The following is a 16,615-nucleotide window of genomic DNA, read 5'->3' as shown; positions in this document are numbered from 1 at the left end:
TACTAAGTAGCGGGAATTGGGCATTCCAAATTGGGAGTAAACGGGATAAATATATATATATATATTAAAACAAAAAAACCAGCTCAAATGTTTTCTCATCTATATGGAACCTTTCAGAAAATTATTTTATGTTTTTAATCATTCCTTCACTTAAAAATAAAGCTGAAAAAAATTTACTTGAACCTCAGTTTTCAACTCAACCTTCAGTTTAAAATGAAACATGTTGCCAATCTTCACTTACAACTGGAAGTCTATGGGGCAACTGTACAATTATTCACTTACAATGGAAGTCTATGGGGAAACTGTTCAATTATTCACTTACAATGGAGGTCTATGGGGCAACTGTTCAATTATTCACTTACAATGGAAGTCTATGGGGCAATTGTAAAGTTATTCACTTTCAATGGAGGTCTATGGGGCAACTGTACAATTATTCACTTACAATGGAAGTCTGTGGGGCAACTGTACAATAATTCACTTACAATGGAAGTCTATGGGGCAACTGTACAATTATTCACTTACAATGGATGTATATGGGGCAACTGTACAATTATTCACTTACAATGGAAGTCTATGGGGCAACTGTACAATAATTCACTTACAATGGAAGTCTATGGGGCAACTGTAAAGTTATTCACTTTCAATGGAAGTCTATGGGGCAACTGTACAATTATTCACTTGCAATGGAAGTCTATGGGGCAACTGTAAAGTTATTCACTTTCAATGGAGGTCTATGGGGCAACTGTACAATTATTCATTTACAATGGAGGTCTATGGGGCAACTGTACAATAATTCACTTACAATGGAAGTCTATGGGGCAACTGTACAATTATTCACTTACAATGGAAGTATATGGGGCAACTGTACAATTATTCACTTACAATGGAAGTCTATGGGGCAACTGTACAAGTATTCACTTACAATGGAGTCTGTGGGGCAACTGTACAATTATTCACTTACAATGGAGGTCTATGGGGCAACTGTACGATTATTCACTTACAATGAAAGTCTATGGGGCAACTGTACAATTATTCACTTACAATGGAAGTCTATGAGGCAACTGTACAAGTATTCACTTACAATGGAAGTCTATGAGGCAACTGTACAAGTATTCACTTACAATGGAGGTCTATGGGGCAACTGTACAATTATTCATTTACAATGGAGGTCTATGGGGCAACTGTACAACTGTATTCACTCTACAATGGAAGTCTATGGGGCAACTGTACAATTATTCACTGTACAATGGAAGTATATGGGGCAACTGTACAATTATTCACTTACAATGGAAGTCTATGGGGCAACTGTACAAGTATTCACTTACAATGGAGTCTATGGGGCAACTGTACAATTATTCACTTACAATGGAGGTCTATGGGGCAACTGTACGATTATTCACTTACAATGAAAGTCTATGGGGCAACTGTACAATTATTCACTTACAATGGAAGTCTATGAGGCAACTGTACAAGTATTCACTTACAATGGAAGTCTGTGGGGCAACTGTACAATTATTCACTTACAATGGAAGTCTATGGGGCAACTGTACAATTATTCACTTACAATGGAGGTCTATGGGGCAACTGTACGATTATTCACTTACAATGAAAGTCTATGGGGCAACTGTACAATTATTCACTTACAATGGAAGTCTATGGGGCAACTGTACAATTATTCACTTACAATGGAGGTCTATGGGGCAACTGTACAATAATTCACTTACAATGGAAGTCTATGGGGCAACTGTAAAGTTATTCACTTTCAATGGAAGTCTATGGGGCAACTGTACAATTATTCACTTACAATGGAAGTATATGGGGCAACTGTACAATTATTCACTTACAATGGAAGTCTATGGGGCAACTGTACAATTATTCACTTACAATGGAAGTCTATGGGGCAACTGTACAAGTATTCACTTACAATGGAGTCTATGGGGCAACTGTACAATTATTCACTTACAATGGAGTCTATGGCAACTGTACGAATTCACTACAATGAAGTCTATGGGGCAACTGTACAATTATTCACTTACAATGGAAGTCTATGAGGCAACTGTACAAGTATTCACTTACAATGGAGTCTGTGGGGCAACTGTACAATTATTCATTTACAATGGAGGTCTATGGGGCAACTGTACAAGTATTCACTTACAATGGAGTCTGTGGGGCAACCTTACAACTGTATAACTCTACAATTATTAACCTACAATGGAAGACTATATGTGACAACCTTACAACTGTACAATTATTCATTTACAATGGAAATCTATGGGGCAACTGTACAAGTATTCACTTACAATGGAGTCTGTGGGGCAACCTTACAACTGTATAACTCTACAATTATTAACCTACAATAGAAGACTATATGTGACAACCTTACAACTGTACAATTATTCACTTACAATGGAGTCTATGGGGCAACTGTACAATTATTCACTTACAATGGAGGTCTATGGGGCAACTGTACGATTATTCACTTACAATGAAAGTCTATGAGGCAACTGTACAATTATTCACTTACAATGGAAGTCTATGAGGCAACTGTACAAGTATTCACTTACAATGGAGTCTGTGGGGCAACTGTACAATTATTCACTTACAATGGAGGTCTATGGGGCAACTCTACAATTATTCATTTACAATGGAGGTCTATGGGGCAACCTTACAACTGTATAACTCTACAATTATTAACCTACAATAGAAGACTATATGTGACAACCTTACAACTGTACAATTATTCACTTTACAATGGAGGTCTATGGGGCAGCTGTACAATTATTCACTTACAACGGAAGTCTATGGGGCAACTGTACAATTATTCATTTACAATGGAGGTCTATGGGGCAACTGTACAATTATTCACTTACAATGGAGGTCTATGGGGCAACTGTACAATAATTCACTTACAATGGAAGTCTATGGGGCAACTGTAAAGTTATTCACTTTCAATGGAAGTCTATGGGGCAACTGTACAATTATTCACTTACAATGGAAGTATATGGGGCAACTGTACAATTATTCACTTACAATGGAAGTCTATGGGGCAACTGTACAAGTATTCACTTACAATGGAGTCTGTGGGGCAACCTTACAACTGTATAACTCTACAATTATTAACCTACAATAGAAGACTATATGTGACAACCTTACAACTGTACAATTATTCATTTACAATGGAGGTCTATGGGGCAGCTGTACAATTATTCACTTACAACGGAAGTCTATGGGGCAACTGTACAATTATTCATTTACAATGGAGGTCTATGGGGCAACTGTACAATTATTCACTTACAATGGAAGTCTATGGGGCAACTGTACAATTATTCACTTGCAATGGAAGTCTATGGGGCAACTGTAAAGTTATTCACTTTCAATGGAGGTCTATGGGGCAACTGTACAATTATTCACTTACAATGGAAGTCTATGGGGCAACTGTACAATTATTCACTTGCAATGGAAGTCTATGGGGCAACTGTAAAGTTATTCACTTTCAATGGAGGTCTATGGGGCAACTGTACAATTATTCACTTACAATGGAAGTCTATGGGGCAACTGTACAATAATTCACTTACAATGGAGGTCTATGGGGCAACTGTAAAGTTATTCACTTTCAATGGAGGTCTATGGGGCAACTGTACAATTATTCACTTACAATGGAAGTCTATGGGGCAACTGTAAAGTTATTCACTTTCAATGGAGGTCTATGGGGCAACTGTACAATTATTCACTTTCAATGGAGGTCTATGGGGCAACTGTACAATTATTCACTTACAATGGAAGTCTATGGGGCAACTGTAAAGTTATTCACTTTCAATGGATGTCTACGGGGCAACTGTACAATTATTCACTTACAATGGAAGTATATGGGGCAACTGTACAATTATTCATTTACAATGGAGGTCTATGGGGCAACCTTACAACTGTATAACTCTACATTTATTAACCTACAATAGAAGACTATATGTGACAACCTTACAACTGTACAATTATTCACTTACAATGGGGGTCTATGGGGCAACTGTACAATTATTCACTTACAATGGAAGTCTATTGGGCAACTGTACAATTATTCACTTACAATGGAGGTCTATGGGGCAACTGTATGATTATTCACTTACAATGGAAGTCTATGGGGCAACCTTACAACTGTATAACTCTACAATTATTAACCTAGAATAGAAGACTATATGTGACAACCTTACAACTGTACAATTATTCACTTAAAATGGGGGTCTATGGGGCAACTGTACAATTATTCACTTACAATGGAAGTCTATGGGGCAGCTGTACAATTATTCACTTACAATGGAGTCTATGGGGCAACTGTACAATTATTCACTTACAATGGAGTCTATGGGGCAACAGTACAATTATTCATTTACAATGGAGGTGTATGGGGCAACCTTACAACTGTATAACTCCACAATTATTAACCTACAACAGAAGACTATATGCGACAACCTTTCAACTGTACAATTATTCACTTACAATGGAAGTCTATGGGGCAACTGTACAATTATTCACTTACAATGGAAATCTATGGGGCAACTGTACAATTATTCACTTACAATGGAGTCTATGGGGCAACTGTACAATTATTCACTTACAATGAAAGTCTATGGGGCAACTGTACAATTATTCACTTACAATGGAAGTCTATGAGGCAACTGTACAAGTATTCACTTACAATGGAGGTCTATGGGGCAACTGTACAATTATTCATTTACAATGGAGGTCTATGGGGCAACCTTACAACTGTATAACTCTACAATTATTAACCTACAATGGAAGACTATATGCAACAACCTTACAACTGTACAATTATTCACTTAAAATGGGGGTCTATGGGGCAACTGTACAATTATTCACTTACAATGGGGTCTATGGGGCAACTGTACAATTATTCACTTAAAATGGGGGTCTATGGGGCAACTGTACAATTATTCACTTACAATGGAGGTCTATGGGGCAACTGTACAATTATTCACTTACAATGGAAGTCTATGAGGCAACTGTACAAGTATTCACTTACAATGGAGGTCTATGGGGCAACTGTACAATTATTCATTTACAATGGAGGTCTATGGGGCAACCTTACAATTATTCATTTACAATGGAGGTCTATGGGGCAACCTTACAACTGTACAATTATTCACTTACAATGGAGGTCTATGGGGCAACTGTATGATTATTCAATTACAATGGAAGTCTATGGGGCAGCTGTACAATTATTCACTTACAATGGAAGTCTATGGGGCAACTGTACAATTATTCATTTACAATGGAGGTCTATGGGGCAACCTTACAACTGTATAACTCTACAATTATTAACCTACAATGGAAGACTATATGTGGCAACCATACAACTGTACAATTATTCACTTACAATGGAAGTCTATGGGGTAACCTTACAACATTACATAAGTGCCATTACTAAAGGAATATTCCAGGTGCAATACAAAAAAAGACAAACTCTGGGTAACAGTGAGGCACTTATAATGGTAGTCAATGGGGAAAATCCCTAAACTTTAAAATACTCAAGTTTCAATAGTATAGCTACAAGACTTAAAAAGTATGCGTGTTGTCATGATTTCAGTGTGATAAAATCACTTCCGAACCAAAGTTATAAGTTATATTTTACAACTTTGTTACTATGACAGAACCCTGTAAAACCTAAAATGACCACTTTACAGTTCAAATAATACTCAAGTTTTCATCAGAAGAATGAATGTACACTGGCGGCCAAACGTTTGGAATAATGTACAAATTTTGATGTTTCAGAAGGAAATTGGTCCTTTATTAACCAAAGTGGCATTCAGCTGATCAAAAAGTTTAGTCAGGACATTACTGATGTAAAAAACAAATCCATCACTATTTGACAAAAGTCATTTTTTATCAAATCTAAACAGGCCACATTTCCAGGAGCCATCACTCCAACACCTTATCCTTGAGTAATCATGCTAAATTGCTAAGTTGGTACAAGAAAATCATTTACCGTTATATCAAACACAGCTGAAAGCTATTTGGTTCATTAAATGAAGCTTCACATTGTCTTTGTGTTTGTTTTTGAGGTACTAGAGTATGCAATAGACTGACAAGTCTTAAGGTCAATAGGTCAAAAATGGCAGAAAAGAAACAGTTTTCTCTAGAAACTCATCAGTCAATCATTGTTTTGAGGAATGAAGTCTTTACAATGCTTGAAATTGCCAAAAAACTGAAGATTTCATACAAAGGTGTACACTGCAGTCTTCAAAGACAAAGCACAACTGGCTCTAACAAGGACAGAAAGAGATGTGGAAGGCCAGATGTACAACTAAACAAAAGGATAAGTACATCAGAGTCTCTAGTTGAGGAATAGAGACCTCACATGTCCTCAACTGACAGCTTCATTGAATTCTACCCGCTCAACACCAGTTTCATGTACAACAGTAAAGAGAGTAAAGAGTGTCTGGACAAACTGACAGCTAGAATGCCAAGGATCTGCAAAGCTGTTATTGCTGCACGTGAAGGATTTTTTGATGAGAACGCTGAAGTTCTGAAAAAATATATATATATATAATTCAAATTGTAATAGTAATTTTTCATGTTATTAATGTCCTGACTATACATAGTGATCAGTTGAAAGCCACTTTGGTGAATAAAAGTACCAATTTCTTTCCATAAGAGCAAAATCTGTACATCATTCCAAACTTTTGGCAGCCAGTGTAAGTGCTTTTATAATATGATAAACTTCACATTTTCTGTTTTGAAAGACTCCAAAAAAAGTTAAGGCTGTACGAGTCTAAATAACTTTTTGTGGTAATCAAAATATTGCCACTAATGCTGTCAATTATGCTAAACTTGTATGGAACTCTGAATATTTATTTGACTTAATATTGGGCTTGACTTGTATTTACAGCAGAATGTACCTTATAAATACTAGTGTAAAATTATATCATTACAGACAAGAGAATGAATAAAAAATATTGAACACACAGGAACATTTTATTTAGAGAAATGCACAAGTAAACATGGCAGTTAGCGTGTTGATGTGGGCAATGACCAAAACATGGAATAGATCTTTTGCAAAACACTTTCCACCTGGCAATGTGTTTTTCAATTGCTGCCTCACAGGATGATGTTTACACATCACATTGTATGAATCACCATTCACATTTCAATACCAAATTCAGAGGTTTTTTTTTTCCTATGGAAATGTTATTCAGTGTCAAGTATGAGTAGCTTATAAAAAACAGGCAATTTTAACAAGCACCATATGAGATTGGGATCGGCCATCTCTGCACCATAAGATTCCTTGTAACTATGAATATCTTTATCAATGCCTCACTTCCCTTGAGACAACATTATAAAATGTGTGGCATTGTGGATAATACTAAAACTTTTGAACTAAATTTGAACCAATATGAACCTATTTAACTGAATAATACTGAATTTGATTGATATTGGGATAGAAGTCAATGCATTTATCAAAAAACACTGTTATCTCTTCAATGAAGCTTAAAACATATCAACTACTTTGGATGCACTTGTTTGGTCCGTCTCTTACCCCTTTACTTACAAATCTATATTAATCAAAGACATGGGCATGCATCCACAGATTTTTTGTCAGCTGTGTTTTGTATTTTTAGCAACCACTAAAACTCGAGGATTGTATTTTTGACTTGATTGTCATTTTCCATATCAAATCCAAATACACCCTCCTTTGAAAACACCTTTGCAATATTACTCAATGCACAATCTTTCCTTTAGAGGGATAGTTCACCAAATGCAACATTTTTTCAACATTTTGGTTTTTTAGAAAATACTAAAATCTTCAAAAAATAAAAATTACAAAACAGAAAAAGCATTAAGCCTGAAAACCGAGCAACAGTCTTTGTGAGATCCCAACTTGTGGGCGCAAATGGATATTCAGTAAGGCTGGGAGATGTTTCATGGTAACATGGTTTGCTGATCAGTAGAGCATCTGGCTGTAGTGTGACTGTGCTGGGAAATCTGCAGATAATTCAGACACATTCGAATGCCCTGTGAAGAAAAACATTGCAACAACACTTGCTTATAGAGGGACATTTCAACGTATGTGACTATTGTCTTTAGGAAACAAGAGCAACAAGCTACAGTGACCAAAAATGTAGCAGTGATTCCAAAAGTGCCAATATGTAACTGTCATCTATGCATCCTAATTACACGACTTGCAGTAAAACTTTATTCTGATCAACTGTAGCATTCTGTGGTCAAGTATTTTTGTATAGTGACTAAATAGTATCTTTTTAATTATTCATTGCACATTAGGCTTTTCATATTTGTGTGCTTACCTTTGCTATACTTCCTCCTTGTCATCATTACAATTTCCCTCCTCTTTGACAGCATCTTCGTCATTGGACGTTTCCTCCACGTGAGCTAACATGTCGGCCATCAGAGCCTCCTCCAGTCGCTTCCGAACGCTGTACACAAGCTCTTCCTGCTTTCTGTGACGGTCCAGAAAAAGATGATACTGATACACAAGCGGCAACAATCAGCCACATAATCTTCTAAGGAATGTAAAATACATTCTCTTTCGGAAAGTAATAAAGCAATAAGTAATTACAAATTAGAGAACTATCCATTTTATAAGCACCTTTTTACTATAATATGCTCCATCACTGAACAATTTGGTTAAGTCAATCATACCTAGTATGTAACATCTTGCAATGTATAATATTTATTAAAACAATATTCATTACTAAAATATTGTGTATCATGCAAAGGAAAATCCAATGGATTGACATCTGAAATACCTAATATCCTCATCTGTGACAATGAAGGCCTTACAGAGAGGTTGAGCCGTGTTAAGCCAAACTCCCGGGTTCTTCTCCACAGCGGCAGACAGCTGGCCTGTGATAGGAGCTGCACTGGTATGTAGTGCACTGGCAATGGCTGACAACAGGGTCTTATCTGTGCACCCTGGGCCAACTCCTTCAATCACAATGAAATATTATAAAATAATTTTTTTGCAATCCTAATTTTTTTTTATGTGTATGGAAATAAAAAATATATTATTATAACATTAATTCTTTGTTTAGATTGAATTTTAAATGTAAATTACCATTTTATTTTATTTTTATAAATGTGTTAAATGTGTAAATGTTCATATGTCTTTTACTTGTAGCAAACCAAATAATAAAATGTGAAAACATTTATTACATTGAAAAACATTTATTACATCTTTCAAAATTGAAAAAATTCAATATTTGATATTTTTAATTTTTGAAAATGTAATTTACTTTTAGCAAGCCAAATAACAAATGTATACTGAAATAAAAAATAAGTAATATTTCAAATGAAATATTACTTATTAAGAATTTTTTTTAATGTAATCACATTCTAGGGCCCAAGCACTGAAAGTGCGGGAGACCTATTGTTTTTCTAAGGATTATTATTATTATTAGGGCCCAAGCACTGAAAGTGCAGGGGGGCTCTGTAGTGCCCCCTTGAAAATGGGCATGTAAGGAGGGCACCCCCATTTTCACCTACAGTCACCAAAATTGGAACATATATTGTTCTCATTAAGCCAAACAACTTTCATCAGCTCCGCCCAACAGGAAGTCGGCAATTTTGGATTTTCTGAAAATAGCAGGCACTGAACTTTAATATACTCCTCCTAGGGGATTCATGTGACTGGCACCAAATTTGTGTAACATCATGCCAAGAAATTGTAGCTGCTAAATTGTGAACCCATTTTTTATATTTTGAACGGTGTCGCCATTGCGAAGCAATATTTATGGCGAAAAATGGAAAACAGGAAGTGCCTTATATCTTCTGTGTGCATTGTATGATTTTGATGAACATTCAGCTGTATGTTTGGTAATGGGAGCTGATCACATGGATGTGACTATTTTGGGTCATGGACATAGCATCACCACCTGGCAGCAACAGACTTTAAAATAGTCATTTTATATTTACCCAAATTGCTTCAAAATTGTTTAGAATAATGTCAAATGCATGTGTCCACCTTGCATTGTTTTCTGAACGCCACCAGGTGGAAATGGACCCATGGTGCTTGGGCCCGTCATCGCTTTTTGCAGCTTTATTTACTAGTTGTAATAATTATACTTGTAGCATAATCGTGATTGAAAAAAGTGTTGAACATAGTTTTAATTATAGGACTGCTATTAAAAGTAATTTAATTTAATTCATTATTTAATCATTTATTGGTTCTTAAGTAGTTAAAATTACTTAAAACTGACATTATCACAAAGTATTGTATTTAAAAAATGTCTACCTTTGTTTACCTTTATACAATCTTGGATCACAAAGTATTAAAACATTGACTTTTCTTAATGTATCCTTTAAATGAAATAGCAAACATAGCTTTAGAAGTTCACCTCAACCAGGTGTGTTACCGTACCTTGTAAGCCTTTAGGTAGATCCATTGTTTTCACCAGCTCCTCTGCTATGTCAAAGGCATTGAGGCCACTCAACTTCTTCTCCCAAAAAAGCTGTCAAGGAAAACAATATTACCATCGGGCCCCTTTAACGAACTACTTATTTTGGCCAAGCACTTATGAATAAAATCTTCAATAAAACTGTAGCATTAGATTTACCTGTCTAGGTTGGTCAATAGCCTTCTGTGGGTCAGTCTTGACCTTATTGCTGGGGTGGTTGGTAACTTTTGTGACAGGCTGTTTGAAGATGGAGGCAGTCTGTCGCACTGGGAGGGATGTGTTTAGGTCGGGTTTGCTCTATCAAACAAAGATGTGCAATGGAACATTCTTCATTTCAATTAAAATTTCCTGCTATAAAAAAACAGTTTAAAGCAGCTTAAATTGCAAGATGGTCTTAAATGGTTTAGTGTAGTGCTGGTATATCAGCTTGACCAGACTAAAGACTAAAATCCTTTATGTTATGTAAACACTGCTTTAAAAACAATGGAAAGAAGTTCGAAAAATTACGAAATTGCAACTTTAACATAAAGTGCATAGCTGATGCAAGTCAACTCACCTTAGTCTGGCTATTGTTGTCATATCGGGGTCTCTGTCTGTTTTTGTTCAGCTTGCTCATGAGCATCTTTCCTGTGCGGAAATCAAAGGAACTGAAATCCATGGAGTTGCCAAGGTAACGAGCCAATTGAGGCTTGCTCCGGAACTTCTTCCCAGTGGGGCTGGGGGGAGCAAAATAGGACAGATCTGAGACATTTGATAAAGCCGTCTAGATGCAAATTTGGAAAGAAAATGAACTGTATGGTGACCATTTCGGTATTGCATACAGATATAAACACACAGGATATACAGATATATGCAAACAATGACATGCAATGACTCGGTTTTGTAGCCTAACTGAGAATGAATTTTGATATGTACCAAGTCTGTAATGACAAATGATAATGTAATTACAACATAAACACTGTGAGGACCAGAACTCTTGAAATACAATGAAATATATAAATGCATTGCTTTACTGTCTCTTAACATTGACAATTAGGATTGCATTAAAATCACATATAAAATGTGATTTTAATGCTAAATTTACATACATAAACTGAAAGGAAGTTCACCATTTTGCTGGACATTTAATCTCAATTAACTTTAAAATAAATGTAGTATGAAGCAGTAACTACGTCTAGAGTATGAATACATTTGCAAAGCGATGTCATTCAGTGCCATTCACCCTGTAAGCTGTTGTTGTCAATCTGTTCTGCCAAGTGTGTGCATTTGTTACGCTGGCTAGACTATCAGTAGACTGAGATAATGGTAATATTGTCTAGATCGCAGTGTGCAATTGTCGTGTACAACAGAAGGTGGGACTCTTTTTTCGAGATTTTCCAAAAACTTAGCAGCCATAGTTGCAGATCCATCCTCTCTTGCATCTGAAGTAAAGCCTTGCACAGTCCCGCTAACTTTAAATTCTATTAAAAGTTAGTAATAAGTTGAACAGGTGTGATGCAATGATTACTGAATATTCTGTATGATGATACCATGAACATTTCGTGTTTGTTTCAACTTCATGCAAGAATCTGGACAAACGTTTGGTTTTAGTATGGCTTTTGTCAAGCTTGTCAAGCCGTGCAAACATGTAACATCAATGGATTTTATAATTTATTAAATAATACAATACCACAAGCTATACAAACGACCTGACTCCCCCCTCTCCCGCCTCTGTTCTTCCTCCTCTTCCTCACCTCTGCTAAAAAAAAGAACAGTCATGTCTATTTACAATGTGTATTCACATAGCAGTCCTCGAAAATAGGTTTATTCAGACCAGAGAGTTTAGTCTAAAAGAATAAAAGCACAAAATAACAGTGTTGCCTTCACATCTCACCACCTGTGTGGATTGATCACACAGAAATGAGTTAGAATAGTGAGTTTGTTTTTAAGATTTCCGAATAAATAGTTCTTTTGAATGCATTAGTTTTCATGATTCGGCCTAACCGACTTGCAAAGCAGTTGTGAATCACTGCTTCACATGGTGACTCAGCTACAGAACTTCAAAGAGAAGAAACAAGTCAAATTATTCTGTAAAAACAGTGACAGCATGAAACTGAAACACAAATATAGTCAGTGAATATGACCAATACAATCCAACAAATGGAACTGCAAACATGAACTTTAGCTGTGCCCCAAATGATGCGGCCTACACTATGCACTCGGTCGTCTAGTGCATTTTCTAAGTGTAGTACAGTCCCAAATGGAACACTAATGGTTTTCCAGCTTAAGGTATTGACATTTCAAGTGGTTGAAATCTCATTTCAACACGTATATCTCAAATAACATAAATATTCACACAGCGTGGGGTGAAGGTAAAGCATTCAACTAACATTTGTAAGGTGCTGCATTTACAGAAGTGTTGCTAATTGCCACATTTACCATAAATTACTACTGTTTTGGCAGTCCAGATCGCGGCCAGCTAGGTAACTCTGCCCATTCTGCTAGGTAGGGCAAGCCACATCCGTTGAGTGCTTGAAGTGTCCAACATTCTACACTCCATTTTTTCGGTTGAAGTTGTACATTATTTGGGAACTTGTATTACTCTTTTTGTTGCATTTTCAATGTGAACACACTTATACTACAAAATGCCGTAGAATAGTGCAGAAGTCTGCGATTTGGGACGCACCTCATGTTTTCAAACAGCTTTCCGAATACACCCTCCTTCTGTTATTGGTCGAACAAACAGATAGTCCTGCCCCAAACTCATGCCATTGGTTGAGGTAATGTTGCTATGTCAGCCTGGACGGGCTGGTTAAACAAACAGAGCAATTTTTAATCGCCAGAAATACAGTGTTTACAGCTTTTGAGGTAATCAACTAAAATTACTTATAGTTGTCTCTGCATATTAAGCATTGACAAGAGAAAGTATTTTAACATCTAAAAGATATACACTTCAGCTATAAAAATAGACTTTTTGAAATTGTAATAGAAAACATTGTGAGATTAACAGCATTTGACCAAATATTTAACTACAAAAAGAAATCAAAAAAATGAAAAATACTGCGCAGGGACCCCTGGGATTACTATAGAGTGCAATAGTGTCCACCTACTTTTTCAGCCGTCTGAGTTCTGGAAGTATTTTCCCAATAATCCCAATAAGCCATGAACCAACCCAACCAGCTCTGAGGTGAACAACATTATAAACTTTTGAGGCAAAAAAGTGTTTGAACAAAATGACAAAGGTACAAGACTGTGTACTTACCGTCTTTCACAAGGGCACAAACTACAATCCCATGAAGCGAATGACATAGTCGAAATAAAAGGATGGGAATAACTAAAACTTTTAGGTTATATAAAAACAATATATTTCACATCACGTGTACTGTTAAATAGTCTGATATAAACATACATTTAAGTAGTTTAAGGGTGAAGAGACGCCGCCTGTATTGCGTCATTCACAGAACGTTATGGGAGTGGGCTCATGGGCTCATTTCGTGGGCTTTGTTGGCCACGGCTCTCTGATTGGTAAAGCTTTCTCTGTTGAACCTTGGGTAATGTAGTTGTTCACCAGAAATTTCACAATCAAACATGACATTTATGAAACAATTAAGTTATAATAATGCAGATCATTGGCTTCAACGGAAGCATACCATCGATGAACAACCTCGTAGCTCATATGGTAAGTCTGCCATTAAACTTTTCTAAGTTATTGTTGAAAATCAATTAATCTAGGGAAAAAAATTATGGGATTTTTACTCCCAGAACCAGACTGTTGCACTTTTCAGTGATGACCCGAAAAAAACAGCTTTAACCAATTTGTGAATACGAACCAATTCGTTCAACCTGAATCGAAATTCCCAATACTACTTGGGTTCACATGCTGTAACTACCCCCATATGAAAATTATGCACTCAAAATCCCCTTCACAGCTGGGCCTACTTTTAAATGACAATCTCCCCTTTATACTTAGTACCTGACATAACACACATGGCTTTTCCTTTCAGACAATCCAAGCAATGCACTCACACTAATTTACTCTCCATGATGATTCTGCACCCACTGACTTGCAGACGATCTCATATACGTTCATTATACACAAACATGTGTTATGCGAGCAATGGGCCTTTATAAAGATAATATATTAAATGGCTTTGATTTGTCATTTTGAAAATCGTTCCGCCTCAGCTTCATCATCACTAGTTTTGGGCTCTTCTAGTCAATGGAGGATTCATCCGCTTGGAAAATGGGCCACACTGAAATATACAGATTCAATAATCCTGCAGTGGTACTCATAGATGAACATGCATGCATAATTAGTTGCACACTTTAATGTTATTCCACCACAGTTTAATGAATGGGACATTCATCCGTGAGGAGCGTTGATAGATCGATAGTGTAAACAAACGTTTTACTAGCCGGCAGGTAAAACTGCAGACATTTTTGTCGAAACGCGACTATAATCTTTGATCAGGAGACTGAATGAAAGATCACAGGTTTTTAAAAACCGCGTAAACATCATGCTTTAAAACAAATCCATGAGACCCCAAAGAGCATTGTGCATTCAAATGACAATTCGTAGCGGGACGAAAAGAGATGTATGCTGCACCTGGTCCCGGGCGACGTTAAAAGCGGTGGTAGAGATGTATTTAGCGAAATCTGGAGCCATTGTCATTTTAAGAAAAGTAGTATTCGCTACCCACGACTTCGCTTTATCTGTGCATACATGTAGCATTAAACGTAGTGTTGTTATTAAGACAGTATTACATTGCATAATACTTTATTATCCCTAGTTTGCATTGTATTACTTTCTAAAAATAAACATTTTAAAGCACTGCGCAAAGCGCGACCCTAGTCCGGCAGAATGGAGACGATTCTACTCAAATTAACAAAAGCGATTGCTCCATTCGCAAAACAGCGTGACGATAAATGTACATGCAATCGAGGTCGCGATTAAATTATTTCGCGCTATTAAATCGGTTATACTTACTCGTTTTTATCCATCGTGCATTCTCTGTTGGTGTCGCCTTTTTCGTGAATGTTAAATCCCCCTCTCTTCCTCTTTACTTTCACTCCCCTCCCCCTTCAATGAGACAAATGAAAGACATTATGTCCGATTAGGGTTGACTTAACGAGACAAAGCCCCGCGGTAGGGTCGGGTAACCATAAACCACCCGACGACAATACAATACACCGTTTTGTCTTCAAGGAACAAAGACTGTCTGTTATTTTTGTGAAACAACAACAAAAGTATCGTCATTAGGGTCTACTTAAACAGGTGATGTTACTTTACAGCTATTCCTGCTGTGTACTAGAAAGTTCGTGTGATCGCACTGTCGAGTACAAAAACGTACCATACTAAACAGTTACAGAAATGCCAGATACTAAAGTTATTGCTAAAATAATTTCCGTGTTCAAATTATCTAACAAATACAAAAAGTGAAGCTCAATCGATTTGCGGAATAATGTCAAACCATAAAAATAATTTCGATTCGTCCCTCCTTTTCTTAAAAAATTGAGGTTACACTTACAATGGAAGTGAATGGGGCCAATTTTTTATGGGTTTAAAAGCGGAAAAATGAAGCTTATAATTTTATAAAAAGCACATACGTTCATTATTCTGTTAAAAGTTCTGTGTTTTATTTGAGCTGTAAAGTTTTTTCCATCAACGTCTTTGATACCGCGGACTAGGGCCTACTCCTTTATGCGTATTAACTTCTAATTATTTAATTGATGTTCATCGTAATGGCATTGAAGTTATAAAATTGGATATAACTTTACACAGAAAAGGTTAGAAAGCGATTTAATCACACTAAAATAATGTTAACACGCATATTGTTTGCGTCCTATTGCTATAGTTTTGCAGTGGTGAGTATTTTAGCGTTTACCGATTGGCCCCATTCACTTTTATTGAATGTACCTCAATGTACCCAAATTTGTTTCTGTTAGAGAAGGAAGGACAGGGCAGACTGATTTTTTGTGGTAATCAACATTATGCCACAAATGCTGTTGATTGAGCTTAACTTGTGTTGAAACCGGAATATTCCTTTAATACTGTAAAGCAATATAGTATCTGCTTTAAACAGTTTAAGAAGCTCTAAAAATCCTTGTAATTTTTTTTTTTAAAGGTGCACTCTGTAATTTTTTCCCTCATTAATAAAGTTTAACTCCTAAGGACATGAATTGTAATTTTGCAATATATGTAGGAAATCATG

The 16,615-nt window shown here is 36.4% G+C and overlaps 1 protein-coding gene across 5 annotated transcripts; it reads right to left on the bottom strand.

Moving 5' to 3' along the window:
* Positions 1-6,976: 6,976 nt before the first annotated feature.
* On the bottom strand, positions 6,977-15,675 carry LOC127641193 (methyl-CpG-binding domain protein 3-like). Of its 5 annotated transcripts, none has more exons than XM_052124006.1 (9): positions 15,391-15,675; positions 13,090-13,211; positions 12,094-12,162; positions 10,981-11,140; positions 10,584-10,721; positions 10,388-10,478; positions 8,778-8,955; positions 8,316-8,468; positions 6,977-8,025 (listed from the first exon to the last, which is right to left on the bottom strand). In XM_052124006.1, the coding sequence occupies exons 2-8, from the start codon at positions 13,092-13,094 to the stop codon at positions 8,321-8,323; spliced, it is 789 nt and encodes a 262-aa protein (XP_051979966.1). In that variant the 5' UTR covers positions 13,095-13,211; positions 15,391-15,675; the 3' UTR covers positions 6,977-8,025; positions 8,316-8,320. The 5 variants fall into 5 exon arrangements, with proteins under 5 accessions (XP_051979966.1, XP_051979967.1, XP_051979964.1 ...); XM_052124007.1 differs by having other exon boundaries at positions 12,094-12,159; XM_052124004.1 differs by lacking the exon at positions 13,090-13,211.
* Between the last annotated feature and the right edge of the window lie 940 nt (positions 15,676-16,615).

Source organism: Xyrauchen texanus, chromosome 50 (assembly GCF_025860055.1).
Source record: "Xyrauchen texanus isolate HMW12.3.18 chromosome 50, RBS_HiC_50CHRs, whole genome shotgun sequence".
In the NCBI taxonomy this organism is placed as follows: domain Eukaryota; kingdom Metazoa; phylum Chordata; class Actinopteri; order Cypriniformes; family Catostomidae; genus Xyrauchen; species Xyrauchen texanus.
This window is presented reverse-complemented; position numbering and strand designations above follow the sequence as displayed.

Bases quoted from the DNA above. Each gene is read 5' to 3' on its own strand.
- LOC127641193 (XM_052124004.1), bottom strand. The intron at 10,722-10,980 runs GTGAGTTGACTT...TTTGTTTGATAG, and splicing joins ACAACAATAGCCAGACTAAG to AGCAAACCCGACCTAAACAC. The intron at 8,956-10,387 runs GTACGGTAACAC...TTGTGATTGAAG, and splicing joins TCTACCTAAAGGCTTACAAG to GAGTTGGCCCAGGGTGCACA.